At 36.5% G+C, this 26,550-nt stretch overlaps 1 protein-coding gene across 4 annotated transcripts; it reads left to right on the top strand.

Annotated features, from left to right (window-relative positions):
* Positions 1-704: 704 nt before the first annotated feature.
* LOC129276724 (ADP-ribosylhydrolase ARH1-like) lies at positions 705-26,312 on the top strand. Of its 4 annotated transcripts, none has more exons than XM_064109691.1 (9): positions 705-1,140; positions 2,334-2,571; positions 3,750-3,803; positions 5,736-5,831; positions 7,850-7,925; positions 9,995-10,456; positions 11,886-12,039; positions 13,717-13,860; positions 23,354-26,312. In XM_064109691.1, exons 2-8 carry the CDS (start codon positions 2,391-2,393, stop codon positions 13,837-13,839), a joined length of 1,146 nt encoding a protein of 381 aa, XP_063965761.1. In that variant the 5' UTR covers positions 705-1,140; positions 2,334-2,390; the 3' UTR covers positions 13,840-13,860; positions 23,354-26,312. The 4 variants fall into 4 exon arrangements, with proteins under 4 accessions (XP_063965761.1, XP_063965760.1, XP_054769098.2 ...); XM_064109690.1 differs by lacking the exon at positions 23,354-26,312 and adding an exon at positions 15,597-15,889; XM_064109692.1 differs by lacking the exons at positions 705-1,140; positions 23,354-26,312 and adding exons at positions 1,155-1,315; positions 15,597-15,889.
* Positions 26,313-26,550: the final 238 nt, after the last annotated feature.

Below are 26,550 nucleotides of genomic sequence, written 5' to 3'. Positions count from 1 at the left end.
CAACATCATCATCATCATCATCATCATCATCCTCCTCCTCCTCCTCCTCCTCTTCCTCATCATCATCATCATTATCATCATTCATCGTCATTAGTATCCCATCATCATCATCATCATTATTATCATCATCATCGTCATCACCCACATCATCATCATCATCACCATACCTGGCGTACATACATGTATATATATATATTTTTTTTTTTTTTTTGGGGGGGGGGTTAAGGTGTCATGGATCCCCAAAATTTTCGCAACCAAGAAAAAAAAGGAGGAAAAGAAAGAAAATGAAATAATTAAGAAGGGTGAAATGACATCATTTATGAATAATTTTTTTTTTTAATACTTAAAATATTTTTTCTTTCATTTTTATAGAAATTTTGCCTAAACTCCATGTCTGGCCCCTCTATTTTTTATTTTTTTAAACTGATTATTACGCCACTAATCATCACCATTTTCTTATTGATTCTGCTTAATTCCCATGTTTCTTATTTCTTTCCTTATACATGTATTGCTTCTTCTAGCTTCATGTATTTCTTCTCCTTTCTCTTTCTTTAGTTATTTTCGTTTTTTTTCTTCGTCTTCTTCTTTTTTTCCGTTCTTTTCTTCTTGGTCTCTCTCTCTCCTTATTCATGTATTTTTTCAATACATGTACGTCCCTTCTCATTAGTCACCTGACAATAATAAAATTTCTCGTCACCCGACTCTATATTAACGCGTCACATGACTTAAGCTTGTTGCTGCTGCAGCTCGAGATTGTGATTTTTGATTGGAGGTGGAACGTTATGCTGCAAATATCAGTACCTATTGTAATTAAAGGTTGGCAATGCCTCTGATTTTGAGTTAGCTAGTTTCTAAACGGGAAATAATCCATTAAATCTGCAGAAACAGAGGGTTAAACTCTTGCCTAAAAATTAAACGGAGCTGATAGAAACTGAATGAGAGAGTGAGCTGAGCGGACTGGCCTGGACTGGTGTGAGTGGTGCGCCCTTCCCGTGGCGGCTCGGCCCCGAGACCCGACTCATCGTGCACCGCTTCTCGGCCGACCAAAACGCCTCATCGTCACCGAACAATGCATTGCTCACCATCCGTTACGTAAGATCTAAGAATAGACTTGCGATTGCAACATATGCTGTGTAATTTGTGAGTATTTCCTCATAATAAAAAAAAGACATAACTTTGGAGTTTGGAAGATCGAAGAGAGTATATGCATGACTCCATGAGATTGAGTCTTTGAGAAGAAGGAGTCTGATTCTGAATTGTTTGTGCATGTGGCTGCTACTAGTGCTAGGTTTATTTTTTCTCACTAACCTCTAAAGTAAGAAATATGCTGGACCTATTTCTAGGCTAAGTGAAGCTCATAATTGATTGAGTTTCTTGACCAACCGTAGTTGTAAGGAAAAGCGAAGCTGCTTGAACCATTTATATTTTTATTTCACCCTATTTCAGTTTCTACCTGCATGACCTGTTAGTTACTTACTAGTGTTAGTTGGTCTATTACTATGCAAGGCAGATTTCAAAAATTTCAAGTTGCCATTTCATTTTTCTTCTTATCTTGATTGAATGTTCTCTGCAGCATTTCTTCCAGGTGTTCATTCAGACAAATCGAATGAGAGGGGTGGCAGGGGGTAGGAATTGAGATTATGGAGACTATATTGTGATTGTGGAGACTATATATATATTGTGAGATGTCTTGTAATACCCAGGCCAGGGAGCCCAGGAGCTCACCGTGCATTTACTCATACTCAGGGGACTAGGGTAGATTGTGGTCACAATAACTTGGAAAGAAAATTGTGAAAACAGAAATTGCACTTACCACAATTATATGGATGAAGGTCTATCGTGTGGCAGTATCCTGACATCGAGGCACAGACTGGAACCTAAAAAAACCCGAAAAGTTCTGTTGCGATACCTCTCCTAATTCTTTCAAAATTCATAACAAAATGGCCGATCGAGACTAGGGTAGAAGGAGAGAACTTTTCGTTTTTTTGAGGTTCCAGTCTGTGCCTCGATGTCGGGATACTGCCACATGATAGACCTTCATCCATATAATCGTGGTAAGTGCATAATTTCTGTTTTCACAATTTTATTTGCAAGTTATTGTGACCACAATCTACCCTAGTCCCGTGAGTATGAGTAAATGCACGGTGAGCTCCTGGGTTAGTATACATAGAAAAATTGACATGCTCTGGAGTGTACAGTTCTTTCAAGTTTAATCATGCATATTGTTTATGACAATGATGATTATTAAAATAGAACGTACTACAGTTTTATGTATGCCTGATTTTTACTAAATCTTTCTCAAATTCATTTCTAAAATGTTGAATTCTTTGCAGGAAATAAAGAGCAAAGAACACTCTTGTCTTGGAACTGATTACCTCAAAACAATTGAAATGGCGAGTGGTCCCAAAGTATCAGTTGATATGCTTTCACGATACAAGGCTGCCATGGTTTTGAGTGGCGTCGGCGATGCCATGGGATACAAGTCTGGTGATTGGGAATTCACCTTTGTCGGCGCAGATATTCATAAGGAGGTAAAGGAATTGGGAGGCGTGTCCAAGCTTTATGTGAAATGTAAGTATGACTATAATGGGAGATTCATATTTTTAATGCTTTGTAGATGTTAATAATTTGCAGTGTAAATTTTAGTCTGCATACATGTATACAGTAAGTTGAAATTGAAGTCAAATGATAGCCTAAGAAAAGGACTTTATCAGACCAGGACCCTGTTGTCAATAGAATGTTCTTCTATTATTAGTATTGTTATCGTTTTTTGTTTGGCGTTGGCTGTGTCTGGGAGGTGAAAAGCCAACTGATTCACTCGGTATGACCTGCAGTTCTCTCCCTCCGATATGACTGATGGGGGGGGGGGAATGCAGGTAGAGTGGGCCACTTAAATGGGGTTTCCCCCTACTCTTTTATGAATAGTGCATTGGGTTTTTATCATGCAAAGGTGGTCACCCTTCTATACAAGGGGCCTCCATTTAACATCCTATTCGAGGGACAGAGTGTTTTCCACTGCAACATAGCCTGCATTTATGGAACTTTGATATGAAAGAAACCATCATATTTACAATACTCAACAGTAAATGAAAATATAGAATCTCAAATCAGTTGGTAAAAAGCACTTAACAAGGCAAAGGTTACTTAAAGCGGTGTCTTGACAGAAATCCAGCCATTGTCTTTTAATTTCTAATCCCCAAATCAGATAAACTTTGGGACTGTTGGAATACCACTATAAAAGACACACACAGCGCTTACGTTATTCCAATATCCCTGGTAAAGACACAACTCACTGACTTTTGTTCAGGTACTTCGCTTAGATAGCATGAGTCCTGGCATTGGTGAAACCCTTTTTTTTTGCTTTTCAGAAAATTCTGATGAAAATATGAACCACTTTCTTTTTTTCCTGAATTCTTTCTTGCTTTTAAAAAAATTCAGAATAAAATTTGCCTACATAGCATGTTATGCGTTTGTCACTGTAAAAAATGGAACAGTAGGCCTAGTAATTATGATAAAATTGGCATCATTTGTTTTTTTAATTTGAATGGAATTATTCAAATCCTTTAACCAGTCCAAAGGTTTTTTCTGTATAGCTGAATGAAAAGAAAATTGTGAATCTGAATTAGGATTCAATTTATTGGAAGTGTAAGAGTATGTATCTTTTCCATATTCAAATAGTTGAATCACAAAGATACAGGTGTATTTTCATTTTTGATATTGTTTTTTCATATTATTTCTTCATTATTCAGTACCTGCTTTTCCTGTAAGTGATGACACAGTGCTACATTTAGCCACAGCAAGAGGTGAGACAATTATGGTATCTTTAAAAGTTTTACTTGAAAAGAAATGCCAGTTGTGATAGAGATTTCCAACTGAGTTCATGCAGAATCCTATCAAATATGAACAAAAATGTGCCAAAGGATTCTTGAATAATTGGGTAATTGGTGAGAAATAAGCAAAACAAGCATGGAATTCAAGCATGATGTCCAGTCTTTTTCCAAGCAATAATAATACACTGTCTCACATGTTTTTATCTGTGCTGGCAATCTTCTGTGTGATTGTTTTCAGTTAATAGTTCCAGTGGCAGTTTCCCTCTTCTCCTTTTTTGATATCTATATATGCCTCAACTCTTACCATAGCTTATTTACAATACCTTCCTTCTTTGCTATGTCGCTGACTTTAAGGTATTTGGGGTGAAATGGTCTTGTTCTGACTCTCGCCTTTAATCAAAGGGTTGTGGGTTCAAATTCAGCTATAGCATGTTTTTATTCAGCAGGAAATAAATCAACATGGTGCTACATTCGAAACAGGTGAGGTGAATGGTTATAATTTATTACTTGCATCATGCACAGTGCTAAAAAGTGGCAGCTTGAGCTAAGCAAGGATATAGTTCACCTCGGAATAGATTATTTCTAAGTAGATTCCGGCTAAATTATTGCATATTATTATTTATTATCAGGGCAATTCCATAAAATAATCAACCTCTTTGTACATCCCAAAGAAGAAGACTGGGGGGGGGGGGGGGGGCTGATTCAGCCCCCCTCTCGACATTTTTCGCGATAAATCCGCCGCTTGAATTTTTTTGACCGCGTCGCTCGCTGACTTTTTACTTTCAAGTCTCGCGCAACTTTTGAGACCAAAATTGTGACCCCCGTGTACGCGGTTCCAAAATTACGCAACATTTCGTAAGTGCATTCAGACCCAAAATTACTCAAAAACTTGAATTTGTGTACAAATCCAATGCAAATAGTGTTTTTAGCCAAATTCATAAATGTATCATTATTTTTCCTTTTACTGCTTAAAATCAATTAATTTTATCTTTTTTATGGTCAAAATAAAGTCCCTGACAATTTCCATTGAAAAAACAATAAAAAACAAAAAGTCGAAAAACAGAGAAATACATAAGAAATTTAGAAAACAACAGAATACATAAGAAAATAAATGTGATGTTGAAATTTTTGAAAAATAATTTGATCAGATGCCTATTTAGAGTATGTGAAACAAAAATTAGCACATTTAAGGGGCATTTTATTTATTAGAGCAAACTTAAGATTTTATGCATAAATTAGCATAATTAATGAGCAATGAGTTTTTTCGCAGAATTTGATATTATAGTTTTGTAGATAATGCCATGGGTATCGCGCGTGCCAATTTTCGTCACGATCGCGCGATCGACAGCCGAGATCATAAGGGGGGGGGGGCTGAATTAGCCCCCCCAGTCTTCTTAGGCATCGAAATAGCCCAGTCTATTTAGTGTTAAGAGCATTACAGACTGTCAAAAGAACAAGAAATCAGAGACAGAAAATTTTATGAAGGTCCCACATATAGGGGGTTGCATACTGTATATATTTTATTGAATTACCCATTATCAATATTACTATCATTATTATTATTATTATTGGGGGTGTCATGGTCTTGTGGTTATGACTCTTTCAATCTGAGGGATGTGGGTTCGATTCATAGCCATGGTGTGTTTTCCTGTAGCAAGAAATTTACCTACATTGTGCAGCACTCCACCCAGGTGAGGGTAATGGGTAGGAGTAATTCCTTGCTTTTACAGCGCTAGAAAACGGCAGTTCAAGCTAAAGCTGTGGTATAGTGCACCTCAGAATAGATTATTTCTAAGTAGATTCTGGCTAAATTATTGCATATTATTATTATTATCATTATTATTATCAATATTATTGTTACTATTGATATTATTGATATAAACATTATCATTATTTACATTGCAGCTCTTCTGAGTGGGAAGCCAATCGGTGACAAGCTTTACCTGGAGTTTGCAGCCGAGTACAGGAAAGGTGTGCGTGATATGAAGGGCAGAGCTCCAGGTGATTTATTAGGAAGTTTGCACACTGCACCAAAGACTGCTTTCGACTACATAGAAAATGAATTACCCTTTATGACAGTCAGTCGGCAAGCCCCTGTGTTAATGAGCAAATGAGCAAGATTTATCCAAGTCCTCTCATGGCTGAATTCATGTCCCTGCAAAATCTCGTGAATTGTGAGACTTTCTTAAAGAATTTAACCACTTTCTCCTTGAGTAATATTGATTTTTTTTGTACCATGGGCAAGAGTTAATGTTACTCTTTCATATTGGTCATTTCTTTTGAATGAAATATTTTGATAAATAAGTGAATTTTTTACCTGAAAAGATGCATCAAACAGAATTTTCTTCCTCTGTTTTGACTTGCAAATTGTGAAACATTTTGTGTTTTAGGCACCAACATTATTTATATCATCAGAAAGCTCAAACTCTATACTTTCTTACAATGTCACTCTTGATATGTGGCATCTTTTAGATGGGTCAGCAGCCAGCTTTTTCCATCAAGATGCAAGACGAGATTTCTGAAATTTCTGAGTAACATAAAATCCAGAGTTCTGATTGGCTGAATACTGTTTTCAAAACAAACAGGCGCGGGTAATTTGAAGAGATTACCACATGGTGAGTGTGACCTTGCAGAGGCCCAGTGAGGGGAACATTGGCATTTGCGTGGGTGTGTGGTCTCTATGACCAATCAGAGCGCAGTATTCTTGTTTTTGAGCTGCTGGCCTATGAAAAGCTGGCTGCTGACCCATCTAAAATACATCTTCTCATAAAAATTATATCATATTAAAGCTTAGATATTAAGCTTTATCATGATCTAAAAATCATTTGTGCTCAAACAGAAATTAAGTGTGAAAACAACAACTTTTGTTGCATGAAAAAATTATTTTGTTTCATGTTTTAGATCAAAAGTTTTCCCTATATTACAACATCCTTTTAAAAATCAGAACACATGACCTGAAAGAATTATTCTTCTTCTTTACAAAGATACCAAAAACATGAAATTTGGTCAATATTTAGAGCAGCAATGGCCGAATAAAAAGAGGTGTTTTGGTTCGCACCAAGCTCATTAACTATGCAAAAACCCTCTAGTCATGAATATCACTTGGATAAAAGAAGCTACTTTTTCAGAGCTTGCTGCCTGACTGTATGACGATGAGCAACAAAGAGCTCTTTGTCAATAATTAGTGAATCAAAACAGTTTTATCATAGACTAACAAAATTGCAATTTTTTGTCAGTTCCAAAACATAGGACGAACTGCTGTTCCGGTTCATCAGTTTTCGACAAAGACCTAGCTGTTCATTGTCATTTGAGAGGCTTTTTCAATACATTTCCTGTGTTTTTAATTTTTCTGTGTAGTGATGCAATAACTCGCTATTATTTTCTTTTGGATCCCCAACTAAAAATTTACCCAATTTTTCCCAAAGAAGGCAAGAATGTTCTGGTCGAAACTTCAATTTTTTGACGTCCTTCTCAGGACCAAACTCATGCCCTAGAAAGAATACATGTTGCTTGAAAGAATTTGATCCCACAATATGATCTTAGATTACTAAACTATAATACATTTACCATTAATTTGAGAAAACTAAACTCTGAAATGGCTGAAATATAAAAGTAAAAAAATAACCTTGTCTCTCTTAACGGTGGTGTCACTGTTCTCCATTTGAGTTCAATCACAAGCAAATAATGTAATAATTTATTTACTTACTTACTTCTTTATTTACTTATTTATTTTTTATTTATTTGTATTCTTTATTTTATTATTATTATTATTATTTTTTTGTTTTTTTCGGGGGGCTTACCTTTCACAACTTACTTCATTAATATTCAACATTGGATAAGCTTTTAACATTACAATGAATGAGAGCTTTTCCAGGGCTCCTTTATCCCTGTCACGCACATATCTTTTTATGCATGCTATGAAATTGGTATAACTTCAGTAGGATTCATTCGCGATTACCACAGTTCTATTCTATTACCTTTAATTGTGTTCATTTCTATTTTCAAATTTTGATTTAAAGGGAACACAACTACCTACGCCATCAGTCGGTTCAACTTGGCCAAGCCAGATGGCTACATCGGTCCATTCAACAAGAGGTGAGACATGATCCTAAGGCCTAAAATACTGTTCTGTTGCCCTCATAAGCCCAAAATTGTAAAATTGGGTCGGTCAGTTTTCTCTTTTTTTTTTATAATACCTTTGCTCCTGCACTGCACGAAGAAAATCACACATAAGATTTTATGTTTTATGCAGTCAAACATGTTGAAATGCATTAAACCAATGAGTTCAAATTTGAACAAATTCTTTGCGCAAATCTAACACTTTGTCATGAAACATTGCATTTGTATTTATATTGGGTATGATATTTAATAGCAATCATGTTTTTTTTCTCATTTTACTTTCGGTAGGATAAGGGCAACATACAGTTTGTTCAGGCCTAATGTTGAGTTAAAGGGGAATTCAACCCAAATAAAAACTTGTTTTTATTAGAAAAAGAAAAATCAGACAAGTTGATAGGTGAAAGTTTGAACAATATTGGACAAACAACAAGAAAGTTATGAATTTTTAAAAGTTATAAATATTGGTAATCACTATACCCATGGAGACTTCATATTGGCCGCATATGGGATGTCATAGTGATGTAAGGCAAGGACTACTCTTCCATGTACCCCAATACATATTATGGCTAAAATTTCATTTTTCCCAAAAGCTTTATTTCAAATTATATTTTTCTTTCATGAGGACATAAAACAATATACTACCTGGATTATATTTAGATTACTGCCCCAGGGGAATGGGTACTTAGGAGAAAACCACAAATCCCTGATAATAAAGTACATGGCCTATGGGAAAGTTGTCCTTGCCCCTTGTCATAATTTACTTAGCCAGTTGCCAATTTGAAATCTACATACTATTAGTGATCTCAATTTTAAAGCAGCTATAACTTTCCTATTGCTTGTCCGATTTCTTTCAAACTTTCGCCATTCTGTTTAATTTATTTTTCTCCTTCCCAACACAACATTTTATGGCCAAGGCTGGATTCCCCTAAAGAGGGGTAGGACCAGTGAATTGTGGTATTAGAGGGTAAAGTAAACAATAGGGATGAGGGGAAGGGGGTGACTGAAAAAGACAAGAAGCAAGTGGTGGAGGAGAATAGGATGGTTGGGTTGAGGGAGAAGGATGCACCTGATAGAGAAATGGGAGGGAGGGGAGTGTGGGGGGGGGGGGTGAGGGAATCTCTGTGAGTGTGAGGTAAATCCTGCTACCCTGTAGTTTGAACTAAAGCAGATTTAACACATGAATGACTCAATTGGGAGGAGTTACATGTGCCATACCTCTATTTTTCCCCTGCATTTGTGTCACTAGAAAAATCACAGGGAAGCAGTTGCACCCCCCCCCCCCGTAGCACCATCCCTTTTTAAACTAGCCAGTTGTGGTAACAATCTACAATTGAATTTGAAGAGAATCCAATAAACTGACCAACCGTTGGTATGTATTAGTAAAAGAATACAATTCTCTTTGAGAATCTTTATCTGCTGCAGAATGAATTAAGCATGGCATTTGAGCTAGGTGTAGGGCCTGTTTCCAAGAAATAATAATACACTGTCTCTGCATGTGCTCATCTTGGTAAACTTATTTTATAGCCGATTTTGATGAAATTTTCCATATTATTAAAGCTTGTGCGATGTTTTTCTTTTTTCTCAAATAAACTTTTTTTTTGTTTTTTGGGTAGTCTTGCTCTTTCAACAAAGCTGCCCAAAGTAGGTTATTATAACAGGATGCGATTGCAGGTTTTGTACCTGTACTCTTCACTTTAAAAAGACCATAACTCTGTGACCAATGACATTGTTGATGCAAGCAAGGTGTCAAATTAAATCTAATGAGTTACTTCATATTTTAGTGAATAAATCACAAGAATTACATGTATTTTGATATAGATCTAGTTGGCCTTTGAACTTCAGTTCCTTTTTTAGAAACACCCTGTATTGTCATCTACGTTTGGAACCAGAAAATATTCATAGAAAATGTAAATTCAAATGCCAATTGCCACTCTAAAATGCAGAGATCTTGAGATTTGAATTACGTGTTACAAAAAGTTTCCTTGTCTTGATTTGCTATTACCCGGTAGTCTTAATTATTCTTTTCCATTGTATTTTTTTCCTAGAGGAGGAGGTTGCGGGGCTGCCATGAGAGCTATGTGCATTGGTCTTCGTTACCCCAGGCCTGACCAGCTCCAGGACCTTATCATGGTAAGTGTGGAATCTGGACGCATGACCCACAACTGCCCCACCGGTTACCTTGGATCCTTTGCCACCGCTCTCTTCACATCCTACGCCATCCAGGGTGTCCAAGTCATTTCCTGGGGGCGGAGACTCGTCGCGGAACTCCCCAAAGTCCTGGACTATGTCCGATCTGTAGGCCGTGATGTCAAGGAGAACAAAGAGGCATGGCCGTACTTCACGGATAAGTGGACATCTTATCTCCAGGAGAGGGGCATTGATGGGGACGATGCCACCAAAGCACGATTCCCAGAAAAATATGATGTCGTCGAGAGGGATGCCTTCTACAAGAGTCTCAGCTTCAGGGGATGGGGAGGATCAAGCGGACATGATGCACCCATGATTGCGTAAGTATACTATGAGGAACCATGATTGAAACCAGCACACAGTTCACAATCTGTTGCTGCGATTGGATTTTTGAAAAAAATGTAATAGCATTTGATGTGAACATTCCAACCAACATGCATAAAGTCTCAAGGATCAATGTTTCAAATAGTGGTATAAATGTTATAATAATGATAGCCCATTTGATAACTTCAGAATTGTCCAAAGCCACTCTACTGCTCATTGTGGCTTCTGACAATTACTGAAGTTATTGCATGCTCTAATATGACCCAGTGCACTCAGAGCAGAGCAGTCGTTATTTGTATAATACTGATGATAGGCACTGTGGCTATGCCCTTTCTGGTTGACCGTCTCATTCACATGATAAGTAGTAACCTACATGTAAGGAGTGCTTCATGAAAAAAATAGTCACTTTCACTGACTTAAATGTTCTGAGCCAATCAGATGCAAGGATTTGCTTATATCAATAGTTAAAATCACTATTTTGTATCAGAATGAAAAGCTCCCGAGAATGCCTGAAGTTTATTGGAAAGAATCGGATTGATACTGTGCTTCTACCATGTAGTGTAGGTTTAGAAGAAAGTCATCGCAGTTTGCTCAATTTTTCTGGAATTGCTGCCTAAAGAACTCCCAAGGGAATGATAATTGTTCCTTCATTGATACACCAGGGTGGTCCTACAACACAAAATGTCATGTGGATAAAGTCTCGGGTAAAATGTTGGTAAACTTTAAAGAAACTTACCTTCACATTTCTACATGTAGTATTTGACCAACTGAAAAATTCCTGGATGCCCTTGGAGCTCCTGGGTCGTTAAGCTTTACTTACTGACAGGCATTGCAGCATGAAGGTGCTGTTCCTGGTTGTTGCCATTTTGATTCCATGATAAATTTATCAAGGTGATCTTTATACTCTAGTATGACCACTGCAACAGCAGTATACTGTAGATCTTTCTTTTAACACATAATATTTCTCTATGATTATCATTGGACATGTGTTGAGGAGGGATAGGGATCATGTTTGAGAAAGATGGGGAGAAGGGTGGGGGGTGAACAAGTCATGGAAGAATTAGGTGGTGGAAGAATTAGGTGGTGGAGGGGAGTGAGGGTTGGATTGATGGAGGAGAATACACCGAGTAGAGTTCAGTGTAGAGAGGGATGAGGGTGGTCTCTGTGAGTGTGAGGTGAATCCTGCCATCCCCGTAGTCTGGAAATATTTCTCATGATAAAAACAATACAAAATGTGTACATTCAAACAATAAAGACATAATAATTGAATCAATAATATAGTTAATAGGTATGAGAAATATTGGAAAAACCAAAAAGCTGCAAGGAGCTTGAAAGGGGTTATCCCAGTTACATAATGCGATTGCCGAATACCAGATTTAAAATCTTGATGACTGACTGTCGTTATGATTGCTCTCCTTATAATAGGTACGATGCCTTACTTGGCTGTGAGTGGTCTTGGGAGAAGCTATGCCTGGCAGGTATGCTACATGGGGGTGATAACGACTCAACCGGTGTGATGGCAGGCTGCTGGTGGGGCGCCATCTGTGGCATGGATCAAGTGCCAAAATGCAACTTCAAGGTGTGACAATGATCGTTATTATGTAGACATGACACACTCACACACAGTGGATACGAATGTACATGACTGTACACCTGTTCAAATCAAGCTCTTTTTTTTTTTTAGCTTGATTCAAATTATTTATAAATCTCCTAAACTTATACATGAATATCTTGACTCATCTTCTAACTTTTTCACTGGAATGTTATTGGTGATAATATGCCTTTCTGTAATACCTTTTAAGGATTTTTCAGAGTTTCAAGGAGAATATACTTCAAGGGGATTATTTTCACAAGCCAAGAATTCCATTTCATAAATAAACCAAATGACGCCCTGGCAAATAAATGGAGGTGGTGTATAGACCCCAAAATTTCTATGACCCCCCCCTCAAAAAAAAGGGGGAAAAAAGGAAGAAATAAAAGGAAAGAAAAATGGTATGAGCCAAGCATTCTATTTCATTACTAACCTAATAGTGCACTGTCAAATAAATGGGAAGGGTAGGGGAATGGACCCCACCAATCCATGACCAAGAAAAATAGAAAGAAAAGGGGAAAATAGTGAAATACATGTGTGATATCATTTTTTATTTGCTGAATATGTCAATATATAACACACTCGTAACTTTTTAGAAGTTTTACCCAATATGCCATGTCAAGCCCCTCACATTTTTTGCTCACTATGCCTCCAACATGGCATACTCTCAGTCTTGATTTCTACTGTAAGACTTCAATTGTTAGGTAACTAGGACCGTGTCACAACATTACACATTTCAGCTGCGTTGATGCTATTAAAGTGATTGGTTAACATTGGTTTGACTTTAGAAAAATCTGAGCTAGAAGGTCACACTTGTCACCTGTGTCTGTGATATGTTACAAAAATGAAGCCCAGAAAAAATTGCATTCGAAAATAATTATTTAGTGCTTCAAAAATTGAAATATAAAGTGACCGAAAACACCATCTTAATTTCATCCCATACACTTATGTGTACTATTTAGGCGTCTATAAGACGCCTATTTACAAAATCGGGGTTTGGCTTGTAGTTTTGGCTTTTCATTCTCAATAATGGTTGTTTTCAGGGTTTATTAGTTCTAATACATGCACTTGTACACATGTTTCATCTTGGTTTGAGAATTTTTTAAATCTGCTGCTCACAAAGTTAAACAATACCTTTAAATTCAACTGTGCTATTTTAGACTAGGATATACTGGGGGGAGGGGGGTATATGACCCGCCTTTAGATCTTGGTTGCTGATTGCATGATCGCTGTGAAAATTTGCATCTGTGAAGAGCCGGATGTAAACTACGAGACTGTATTATCTTTTCAAACCTTTTTTTTTTTCTGTTTTTTTATAAACTGTATTGGGGACAATTTTGCAATCATAAATAGCATATAAAAAATCCACTTAAACCTGCAAAAGTAAAAAATAATCATATATTTTTTCTTTATTTTTGTTGACATGCACTTCTAAAATGTTGCGTGATTTCGGAACCATGTATTCGGGCATTGCAAATTTAGTCTTAAAAGATGCGCAAGACTTCAAAGTAAAAAGTCAGCAAGTGGCACGGTAAAAATTTGTCGCACGGCGGTTTAGTGCCAAAATTCATGAAGGGGGGTTCAAATTGACCAACCTCCCAGTTAAGTAAGGGTTGTCAGTGTCTTGGTTGTTTTGTTACAGTTTTATTTCCTTATGTTTTGCAGAACCTTGAATACAGATCTCAGCTGGAAGAATTAGGAGAAAAACTCTACCATGTCGCTGAAGAAGAAAGGAAAGCAACCGAAAGCCAAGCATCTGAGAGCGAAGTGACAAAAGATTCAAGTTAATCCATGACATTGGATTTGGATGTAAGTCTATAAGTCCTGAGGTGACTGTCAGAGGTAATCAGAGTACATGACACACAGTTGCAAGAGTAATAATATAAAAAAAATCTGGAAATTCTGGGTTACTTTTCCTTTTTTATTAGTCCATGATTTGATTATTTTTTAAAATGATTTTGTAAGTTTATTACTTTAAGCTCTGAACTTGAGCATATCACATTTGCAGGAAATATTAATTATTTGAGCGCACTGTTTCACTTCGTTGGAGACTTGTAGGTGACCCGGTGCTTTGAAGCTTAGCGATTGATAAAACGGGGCTGATTTCTACGATTGAATACATTGATTTTCATGTGTGATTAATCCTAAGAATCAACAGTGCGATCAGTTGCTAATTAAGCGTGTATTCTTGGTCCTGGGTTATACTTGATACCCCTCTTTTATCTTACTTAAGATTTGAGCTTTAAAGATTATTTTGGCCGGCCCATATTCACCTGATGCATCTCATTACTAAAATTTTTGATGGCTTGATGCTCCTGATAGCAGTAAAACATTGGTCCAGGCCAATTACTTGTTGCAATCACCTACATGCAAGCAGCATGTGTGACTCGGGGATTTGAACCTGCTGAAAACTTTGCTGTGCCTATATCATATCAGGGATGAAATTGCCCAAAATATACCGTAATCTAAGGCCTACAAGCTAGAGATCTAGTAATGAGGGTAAATGTCTTATCGAAGGACATTAGCATACCGACACATTGGGAATCAAACCAGGTAAACATATCGATTGAGTCGGCATGCCTAATCGTGGGGATGCCGATGGGGTATGATTAATTGAGAATACACCCCTTCCCCCACTTTCAGGGGGTGTAACTACTATTCTTTGAAAGTTTAATAATAACAATAATGATAATTATGCTTGCGTATATAGCACATAAGACTTACTTTATCAGAACTCTTTAAGCGCTCTACAGCAATGCAGCATAATTACCCTGGCTTTAGCAGAGTAGCTGTTGTAATGCGCTCTTTGTTTCAACATGGACCTATGAAGAGATGGACGATTAACGCGAGCATTTCTTTGATCCAATGATAGTCACCATCACCTGGTTATGCGCATCTTAATGAGAACATACAGGTGTTGTAACAATAGCAATTACCATGACTACCAAGGGTATCTGATCACTCAAAGACGGAACATTTACCCGGTCTTGATTTTTGTTGGCTGATACCCTGTTTGAGCATGTTCCTGTCAGTCAACATGCTTCATACTGGAGCAGCAAACTTGAGGAGCAGACAATTTTTATGATATAAAATATGATATTATTCGATCCGCTATCTACCGCTCACACATAAGGACCTCAATAACACAGGGATACACGATCTATACATGTTATGTGCCACGTATATCTGGAATATTATGGAGAAACTTGGGAAAATTGAATTTTAAATGGTAAACAATCACAATATTGCCTCTATATTAAAATATGCAGACATTTCCCCAAATAAAACACATGGAACTAAGATTAACAAAGGTAAACAAAAACTGCACATTGATTTTCCATTATTTCATTGATTTGTTGTCAACTGCGCATATAATTTGTGAAATATAAATGTCCAATCACTAACTGCTTCAGTCCCTTCTCACAGTGAGGATCATAGGACCAAAGAAGACTAGTATGAAGAGAATGTTATTCAGATGACAAATTATTTACAGTCACATGTTAGTGAATTCATTATATAAGCGATGAATGTCCATCTCTTCATAGGTCCATGGTTTCAAGGAATAAATTGGCGCCAGGTATCCATTCACCGCGCCTGAGTTGAGTGCAGCACAATGTCCATAAATTTCTTGCTGAAGGAAAGCACGCCATGGCATGGAATTGAACCCACGTCCCTCAGATTGAAAGATGAGAGTCAAAACCACTAGACCATGACACCCCCACAAGATTAACAAGCAAACAAGCCAACTGGCATCAGATGTTGAATAAAAAGCATGCTTATTCAAGAGGGTGGAGGTGTTTCACAAAGTGTTTGATTAAAAGACAAAACTGCACAAATATCCCTGTTGGTTAGATCAATTGTGTTCTTTCAGGTATCATATTTCTGAAATTTCTTGGCATTTTAAGCATAATTTTATGCTATTCATAATGCTTTGCTACCCCCCTGGAAAGAAGTCAAATAAAATGTGCAATGTGCTGAAAACAGTAACTTTTTTTAATTATCATGACAATTCTTCTATATAAAAATATAATAGATATAGATATTTATAACTCACTTAGTGTAGAATTATGTACATATTTTGATACGTTATTACAGCAGAGGGTTTTTTAAGTGTCTATATTATAAAGATAATTTCCTGTAAATGACAAATATTTTATTTTTCCATGCAAACTTATCTGTATCATATTACATTATGTCCTATTCTTTTTAAAAAAGCAAAACAAAATTTATGCCCTTCTTGATGTGCCCCCCCCCCAAAAAAAAAAAACGAATTCCTGTTTACATAAGATTTCTAAATTTTCTTAATAATATTTTGCTGTTTGCTTCTCACAAAAAATTCCTTTTCACTTTTTTTCTCAAAGAAGGGTGGGGAAGGTAAAGTTATATAGCTTTTTTTGTGTAAATTGATTAAAAAAATATTCAAGACTAATTAAAATAAATCATGATAACAATATTTACTGGAAACCTCCTAGTATGCATAAGTATATGATGATTACATGCCACCATTTAATGTCATTATTTTTTTTTTTATATAGAGAAAAGAACAATTACCTGCATTGGAAATGGAACAAACGTTTTCCATATTAACATGTCTTCCTTTTCTCTTCTCTCACAATGTAATGTGTCATTTTTGGCATTTTGGATCAACCAAAACTGCACCAATATTGGAGACACATTGATCCGTATGGGTTACAGTCGGATTCAGTAGATATGCATTTAATACTGCTGCCAGCTACAACAGGCCAATAGGTCAGCCTGCTTATTGATAGCTGACAACTTTAATCCAGTACAATGCACCATACATGTATGAACACTTCCCATCAGTGGCATAATGGAACACTCTTTTTGAGTGGGCTGAAATTTGGGTACAGGGCACTAAATGGGAAATATGTGAGAGACCAAAAAATTGAATTGTAATTGATTTGGTGTCTGAAAAGTGAAATCGGCAAGATAGTAAAAATAAATTGGATGAAATTTACAAATGTTGATTAATTTTTGGGAGTGAAGCTGCCACCCCACAACACATCATTATGCCAATGTTTGGTGCATGTGGTGGATCAAAATGATCAATATTAAAGGGGAATGAAACCTTTGGAACAAATAGGCTTGTGTCGAAACAGAAAAATCAAAGAATAAGAACAAAGAAAGTCTGAGAAAAATCGGACAAATAATGAGAAAGTTATGAGCATTTGAATATTGCAATCAGTAATGCTATGGAGATCCTCCAATTGGCAATGCGACAAGGATGTGTGATGTCACATGTGAACAACTTTCCCTTTGATGGACTATATAATACCCCCACAATGTCTCTTTTTGCTTTTTCTTAAGGTGATACAAACTTTTTATCTATGATGTATTCTTTTTAAATCTGTATTACATGCCCTCCTATAGAAAGAACACATGATCCACTGATAAATGTGATAAAAGAGGCAGTTTAAGTGAAATATATACTAAAGTAATGGGGAGAGTTGTTCACAAGTGACATCACACATCTTTATCGCATTGCCAATTTGAGGATCTCCATAGCATTAGTGATCGCAATATTAAAATGCTCATAACTTTATCATTATTTGTCCGATTTTTCTCAAACTTTCGTTGATCTGTTTCTTTGATTTTTCTGTTTTTACACAAGCTATTTTGTTCCAAAGGTTTCACTCTCCTTTAAATTTTCCAAGAGTGTGTCAAATTTTAGAGTGGGAGAATGAGAGATTGGAGTTTGAGTGAAACTTTTACAAATAAGAGAGCTATTCAACATATGTTTTATTGACAAATAGAACAATGGAACAAAATAATAAAATCAAGGAACAGAAACAACAATAAAATGGGGGAAAAAACAGACAAATTGAAAACTGAATAAAAAAAAAGAAAAAAAGTATAAATGAAAAAGAAAAAAAATCAATTCAGTGTCTTATAACAGATAATGAAATAATTATAGAAATATATACGTGTATTTTAGATATAATTATATATTTGATTTATGTTTTTACCCATAATGCATTGTGAGAACTGCTAAAAGCTACTAACCTTTATTATAAATGTATTATGTATATTATTATGTAGAGAGATGTCCTAAATATATTACAAGACTGAAACTCATGAAATAGAAACAAAAATGAGAAATTACTTCACAATTCACATCTTAATTTCATGCTGATAGTTATAACTATTATTATTACTCAAAATATTGTCTTTATGCATAATTATTGGGTGTGTGAGGGGTATATTAGGGAGGGTGTGAGTAGCCTTCTGACAAGGCCTTGTGACATGTCTATAATCTTCGTGGCTGAAACAAGACTAGCAGCCGAAGAAGAGAGCTGGCGAAACCAGGGTGAATGCGACATTCAGCGACTTCAGTCCAGTGGATGACTCATTCACCCGGTTTGAGCGATTAGTCTTTCCTTACTAGTTGCTCACTTTCTGAAATACACATCATAATCAGACTCGGGGACCTTGTCTAAAGGCAAGGGTATGAGTAGATGTGTGTAGTCGGTGCAGTCATACCTCACTGCTTGTATTTTTCTGTACAATCATCTTAATATGTTTTTATAAAATATAGATAGTTTTATCTCATAATGATGCGTTTGTTGACTTTCCTGGAAAACAATGTACAGTGCATCCAAGAAAAATGAAACAAAACAGAATTATTGATATTTTTATCATAAATTAGTCTTAATTACAAATATGATTGACAAATGACATAGTGTAAATCATAGATTCCCATCTTTCATCTGTCACAATTTGTAGCGCGTGGGGCTATATTATGCGTGGGTGATTAAAAGCAATGTGTATACATGATATCAAATAGTCATTAAGAAAACGGCATCTTAATATGAAAAGAAATAAGATCATATGTTTCAAAATTTCTACATGGCTGCTCTTTGATATGATACCCAGATGAAAGGAAATGCAGTATTAGAAAGTTCTGTTTCTTTGAAATATTCCTTATTTTTCCATATATTCATTAATATGAACATTTTTTTCAGAAGTTTCTGCATTTATTTATAAATCAATCATAAAATTAACATGTTCACATAGAGATAAAGGTGTAAATGAAGACATTTTAGATGTGACAATCAAAGGGTTAAATAATACTGACAAAGACTGATAATTAAATTATACTTAATGCATGTTAAGCAGTAAGTTGGGTAAAATACAGGGCCCAGCTATTATAAGCACAAAACTACATGAACCAATAGGAGCCAGGAGAGAGGGCTTCCGATCATGGAAACCATGAAATGATTAAATTTTGACAAAATGATGTCACGAAATATAAAATATTGAAAATTAGGAAATTGGTGGGGAGAAATATGAAATTAATTATGGTAAAAAAGAAGTGCAAGTGCATGCAATGGGTAAGGGCAGGCGAAGAATACGCATTTACGTCTGATCTGGCGAAGACTACGCATCCACAAATGCGTAGTCTTCGCCAGATCAGACGTATCTCTTGCGTTCAGGATAACAGATGCATAGTCTTCGCCAGATCAGACGTATCTCTTGCGTTCAGGATAACAGATGCATAGTCTTCGCCAGATCAGACGTATCTCTTGCATTCAGGATAACAGATGCGTATAGTCTTCGCCAGATCAGACGTATCTCTTGCATTCAGGATAACAGCAAAGACAATATCTGCAGCCTCCGCCTAGATTATAGGCTATGTCAGACCAAGTGGATAACAGACGAAATCGGTATAGCCTAGCTGGAAATTAGACAAATTAATGGGCTAAATGGCAATTAGACTAAATGAGACGAACAAGTTGTAGACGAACTTTCAACTTTGATTAGCCCATGTGGGATGAGACCAAACGGAAATTAGACAATACGAGCGGAGAAGTCGCTGATTTTTCATGTGATATTGCCATCTAACTGTCTAATGATCCCGCCCCTGGCAATTTTTGTCGAACAGTTTCGCTAGCGCCACTTGTCAAGGTAGAGAAATAGATAGGGAGAGAGAGAGGGACAGACAGACAGACAGAATGGGGGGGGGGGGGGGGGCTGAGGGAGCGGTGAAGAGAGAAAAAAGTGTGTGTGTGTTGGGGGGGGGGGGGGAGTATATTAAAGGTATGTGGGGGGGGGGGGGTGTGGAGGTAGTTAAAGGACAATTTTGCATAAGCAATCATGTTTCGAAGAAAGTGTGGACACAAACTATTATACATGTATATCTCTAAAACTGATTAACGAAGAAAGATGAGCATGACCAAAATCTGATTTTTCTAAATAACAATTTCGGTATCGGGTTTCTTACCTATATTTAAAGGAGGGTACCTTTATATTTCACTGGAGGTCATTTTCATTCGAAACACAAAACACCAGATGGAATCCCACCAATTGTCCATCCTTGACCCTAACCAGTCCAAGGGGGGGGGGGGGTGTTACACACACACATGTAATAAGCCCCCACAAATGTAATAACACTTTTCAAACAAATGTAATAATTTTTGATCACCCAACCCACAAATGTAATAAATTTGAAGGGATTTTTGACGAATCTGTTCTGAACTAAAACCCTGTGGTAATGCATTTATATGTGCAACCACTTCAAACAAAGACCCCATGCACAATCGTATTAATGCCAATGTTGAATAACATGGAAAAATACCTTGGCCTTTCCTCCAGGCCCAGTTATTACAAATTAGCAAATCATAAAATAAAAAAAAACAAACAAACTAGATATGAATTCGTCATGCTGACGAATTCGGTCGTCTGTCGCGTCAAAATAAAAATGTGCTCAAAATCGCCTATAATTAATTTTGGGTACGTTTCAGGTAATTTTAGGTATTTCAACATTTTGCGCGCGCGTTTTCGTGCATTACACAACATAAAATCGCTGTTTGTTTTATGTGTATGCATTGGTGATATAATTCTGATCAAATTGATACCTCGATCAGCTCTCTACGATCATTAATGAGGGAATGAGCACCCATTAAATTTTGCAGCACGCGTGCGCGCGAGCTCTGTCCATCAATATGGGCAAAAACATGCCTATTGAAATTTCACTGTGGCTCTTCAGAACGAACGGGGACCCCCGATTTTTGTCTCGCCCACCGCATGTGAAGGCGAGACTTAGGGATCCAAATTTGTCCGTCGTCCGTCCGTCCGTCACAAACCTAAAAGCCAGTTTCGCAATAATCACGGACGCTAATATTAGGGTCCCCTAACACAAAAGTTAACGCTTAATCATACACTTGATTTTTAAGATTGATTGTACATTATAGTCAATAGAATCAAACGTAGAAAACTGCTCTACAATCAATGCTAAGCTTTGTGTTACAGGGGGGTTACAGGCCATACAGATCTGCTTTTCGTGTGCAAAATTCTTTCCCGCGACACCCGCACCATACATGCATGCATGTACATTACGACTGATGATATGGCTGGAGATATTCGAAATGCAGGACCTACAATAGATTATGACATGGATAAGAAAGTGGTTTTCAGTCAGACGGCAGGTTCCAAGAAAGTGGCTACTTTCATCCAAGTGATATTCATGGCTTGAGATGTTTTGCATATTTAATGAGCTTGATGCGGACCAAAACACCCGTTTTTCATTCGGTTATTGCTGCTCTAATTGTGCATCGAATAAAGAAGAAGATCATTCTTTCAGGTCATGTGTTTGAATTTATTCAAAGATTTTGTAATATAGGTTAAAATTTTGATCTAAAATATGCTACAAAATAATTATTTTCACCTGACAAAAGCTGCTATTTTCACACTTTATTTTTGTTTGAGCCCAAATGATTTTTAGATCATGATAAAGCTGAATATGAATGCTTTAAAATGATATAGGTCTCAAAATAAGAATTGGTTTAATCGGGTCAAGATCACACTTTTCATTTGCCAAGTACATAAAGCAGCTTGAAAACAAGAATACTGCACTCTGATTGGTCAAAGAGACCACACACTGGCAAATTCCAACGGTTACAGTGCCTGGGTTCATGGGAAGGTCACACTTCCCATGTGGTAATCTCCTCAAATACCCCGCGCCTGTTGTTCTGTGAACCTTATCCAGCCAATCAGAACTCTGGATTCCATGCAAGTACAACATTTCAGAAATCTCGTCTTGTACCTTGGTGGGAAAAGTGTGATCTTGACCTGATTAAAAGGTGCCGCATATCAAGAGTGGCATTGTGAGAAAGTACAGAAGTTCAGCTTTATGGTGATATAGATATCATTGAGGCTCAAAATAAAAAGTTTTGCACAATTTGCAAAAGAAAACAGAGGAAGAAAGTTCAGTTTTGAGGCACATTTTCAGGCCAGAAATTTACTTATTTAACAAAATATTGTATACAAAATAAATGACCAATATGAAAGAGTAACATTTACTCTATCTGATGGTGCAATAATATTTCATATAACTTGAGGTTAAAACAGGTAAATTCTTAGAGAAAGAAAATCTCACGAATGATAATCACGAGATTTTGCAAGGAGGAGGATTCAGCCACGAGATGATTTGGATGGATCTGGCCTTTTTGCTCATTAGCATAGGGACCTGCGGTCTGACTGTTTTTCAAACAAATCGAGTACATATTGAGTGAGCAAAAAGTTACTGAATTAAGGCTTAGATATAGATCATTACAGTCCATCGAATCGATATTGCATTTCATGTGGATAATTGGTGGATCTCTGGCAATTGATTCCATGGGTCAAATCACCTCTCAGCCGAAACCATGTCGCATGCGTTGATTATGTACACAGCATGTATACGTCTGAACACGGGTTTTTTCTTTTTACTCCTACACAAACGATATGCCTCTAGCACACAATGTAATGGGCATTATTATGTTTTACTTTCCCCAGAAATGGGGGATTAGATTCGAATTCCGGGGGGGGGGGGGGGGACCACTTCCATTGATGAGTCGATACCAGGCACGACAATGCGGTTTCGAAAAGCACCCTAAACAAGGGAAGCAAGGCTTTTCCAGATTATGAAAATGCATCTCTTAACAAGTATTTAGCTTGTGAAACCCTACAAGTATTGAAAACATATCCTCCTTTTCGGTATTTTAAACATCGTTTTTGACACCCTTATAATGTTACATAGGCCTATACGTAACGTACTTGCCCACTCTTTCCCTTTTTACGCGTGGTCGCGCCTGGTATCCACTCTTCAATGGAAGTGGGCCCCCTCTGGCGGCCTCTCGAGCTCTGGGAGGAACCAAATGTGGCTTTGGAAAGTCGTCCTACATCGGATATATCGCTGTTACCATAGTAGCAAACAGAATTTTGCACACGAAACGCATGTTGAATGTTTCCGTTGCAGATGCGAAACGAAAAAAGATCTCATGTCACACAATTTGCATTGCAGGACAGAGTTTTACGACCATGACGACGGGCCCAAAAGTCTCTTCCAAAATCAACTAACGTCGTAAATAAGCGTTCGCGTTCTCCAACGAAAGTCGGGAATGACACATAACTCCACAACCGTAAGTCGCTTTTCAACCAAACTTGGATGGTAGATGGACTTGGGGGACCTGCATGTTATGCTGCAGTCGGAGGTCACATGGTAAGGTCAAAGGTCATTTTCAGGTCAACGTTAAAGTTTACATGCAAGACTCTTATGACACCTAACTCCGCAACAGTAAGTCACTTTTCAACCAAACTTGGATGGTAGATGGATTTGGGGGACCTGCATGTTATGCTGCAGTCGGAGGTCACATGGTAAGGTCAAAGGTCATTCTGAGGTCAACATTACAGTTTACGTGCAAGGCTCTTATGACAAGTTTTAATCCATCCCAGTCATTTCACAATGAAGTTTCAATACTATTCTATTGCGTGCCCTCGCAAATCCGATATTTCTGGTTATTTTCATAAGTGGGCGAGACACAAAATCGCCTTTGCCTTGTTTTTTCATATTTCGATAGAGTATAGATATGATTTCATGCCTCATTTGACCCTCACTTATATCATGACGTCATAAAAATGGCGTCGGAACTCAAAAGTTCAATTTTGCGTGTGTGTTGTGACGTCATCATAATTATGCAAATTTGAATCCAACTACGTGAATATTGGGTCAATTTTCGCCCAATTGTGGATATGTTGTAGCTTAAGGCTGTGGTGTTAAAACTGACACCAGTTGGTGTTAATAGAGGACCACATCTGAGGTGTTAAAATGGTTACAACTTAATAGTCCGTGGGTCCTTTTTTTGTATTAAGAAGTTTTTATTTGTCAACAACTTCAATTCATAAACAAAATAAAGTACATTCATCAAATAAAATATATCTTTACAAATTGATATATGAATACCTTGAAAACTCATATAATTAACACTTTACATTTGTCTATTTTTCCTTTAATGTTACAATAAAACTTAATAAACTCAACGTTCTCAATTTTTTTTCTAGTGTCAAATATTCACAACATAAGATATTTTCCAAATACACAAAATAAATCATTAATACAACCTAGTCGAATTGAAGCCATTAACATAGATTTTCCATAAAATCTTTTAAATAAAATTTCCATAATCCGTTAATCCGGGGGTCCGATAGTCCACGATGTGTGTAAAGTTATGACCAGGATTTTATAAATATTGCAATTATTTATTAAAGGTAACAATTTTGCTCACACTTACTGAAGATTACAACATAATAACATAATACTAATATTATAAAACATTCTTGTTTTTTTAAGCAGGTGTTTCTGCATTTATTGATAATTTCAATACACGAATCACAATAATCATAATGCATATAAAAAGTTAAAAAAATTATATAATTACAAATTGTGACAATTACATAATAATATAATTATTTACATATATACACATGTAAGTAATAACAAATAATCAAAATGCAGTGGCCAGCTATCGCAAGCAAAATGCTTGAGAGAATATCAGCCAGGGGATGGGAGCTACAATGTACATGAAAACCATTATAGAGAAAAATCCACAGGTCTATAAAAAGTGATGTCACATAATAATTGTTTGAAATGTTGAGAAAAATAAAAGGGGGAAAAGGTATAAATGGTCACCGTCAGGTGAATTGAGTGAGTGTGGGTGCACGTGTGGGTGTTTAATACATGTCCTACATAGTGAGATCAAATGTCATCGAGAGGTGAAATGATACGAGACCATGGGGTTCTATAACAACCCGAATTCAATCGTCCTCTAACAACTACTTCAAGGAAAATATTATCCCCATATTTTCACCACCGGGGACTGTCACCCCCGGAAATTTACCCTCTAGATAATTATCCCAGATAATTACCCCTTATACGGAGACTTTAAAATGCCCCCCCTGCCAAATTTTGAAAAATATGAGATGAAAAAAAAAATCTTTGGGGATTAAACAAATTAACTTTGGGGATTTTTGAAGGTTTTGGGGAAAAGCAATAAATTTTGCTAATTTTCTGTAAAATGACTGTATTATACGATCATAAAGGTGGAAAAAATTGATTTTAATTTATCAACCTCTATGTATATGATCTACTGTAGATAGTTAACGACTGGCTTAACCCAATCAGGGTTCCCAGCTTTTCAAGAAACCAAAAATCCTTGATTTTTCTCTGAAGAAGTTTAAAAATTCCCTGATAATTATTTCAACCCATTCCCAGTTTCTCATGTTTTCTAAGTTGTTGCAGTGAATTACATGTATTATTATTATTTTTTATATACATGTAGGCCTATTATTATTTTTAATTATATGTACCAGTAGGCCTACTTGCACTGTAGTAAAAGAGGCTACACTAACAAAAAACAACACCATAACATGTCATTCAATAAATGTTGTTTTCATATACAACAACATATAACAGACAAAGTCAATGCAGTGCAGATGGCCGATACGACAGTTTGGTTGACAGTGCGCATTGAAATCGCGGTCAGTTAAAACGTCGTATCGATCTACAGTACACGTTTCCAATGGGATTTGCGCATTTTATTAAAACTTTGTATGGCATCACCGTGAAAATCCCCTCATATCTCAAAAAATAAATTGCTGCCTAGAAATTTAGTAATGAATAGAATAGGAATGGTACATTCATTTTCTGCAAAAATCGATTTTTCGACCAAAATTGACTGTTACGACGGTTCGGATGATCGCGAACGCCGACGATATTTCGATTATCGATTATTTGCGGATGACTAACATTTTCAGAAGGATAATAATAGGAAAGTACTTCCGAAAGTCCGTACAGAACAGGGAAACAATTCAATTGCATTTTAGGGATCTGAAATGTGGAATACTCCACCAAAAAACATCAAACGTAAAACATCGGTTAATTCCTTTAAAAAAAATACTGAATGAAAAAAATAGTGCAATAACTTAATAAAAATGACTAAAACTTAAAAAATTGCCTTCAAACGATGTCCACTTGTAAGAAATATTTTCGGTGCCTACACTTAAATACATTGGGATAAGTAATCCTACTGTTTCATGAGCTGGTATTAGCATCCATTATTTTTTAAAGTCCAATTTTAGAAGCCAACTTTCAGTTTTGGACAAAATGGAAATAGGACCATTCTTGTTACTTGTCCCAATATATTATTTTTCTAACAGTGTAGG

Source organism: Lytechinus pictus, chromosome 14 (genome assembly GCF_037042905.1).
Source record: "Lytechinus pictus isolate F3 Inbred chromosome 14, Lp3.0, whole genome shotgun sequence".
Taxonomy (NCBI): domain Eukaryota; kingdom Metazoa; phylum Echinodermata; class Echinoidea; order Temnopleuroida; family Toxopneustidae; genus Lytechinus; species Lytechinus pictus.
This window is presented reverse-complemented; position numbering and strand designations above follow the sequence as displayed.

Coding starts and splice junctions, on each gene's coding strand:
- LOC129276724 (XM_064109691.1), top strand. CDS start 2,391: ATGGCGAGTGGTCCCAAAGTATCAGTTGATATGCTTTCACGATACAAG. Junction 3,804..5,735: donor ACATTTAGCCACAGCAAGAG/GTGAGACAATTA, acceptor TTTACATTGCAG/CTCTTCTGAGTGGGAAGCCA. Junction 12,040..13,716: donor TGCCAAAATGCAACTTCAAG/GTGTGACAATGA, acceptor TATGTTTTGCAG/AACCTTGAATACAGATCTCA.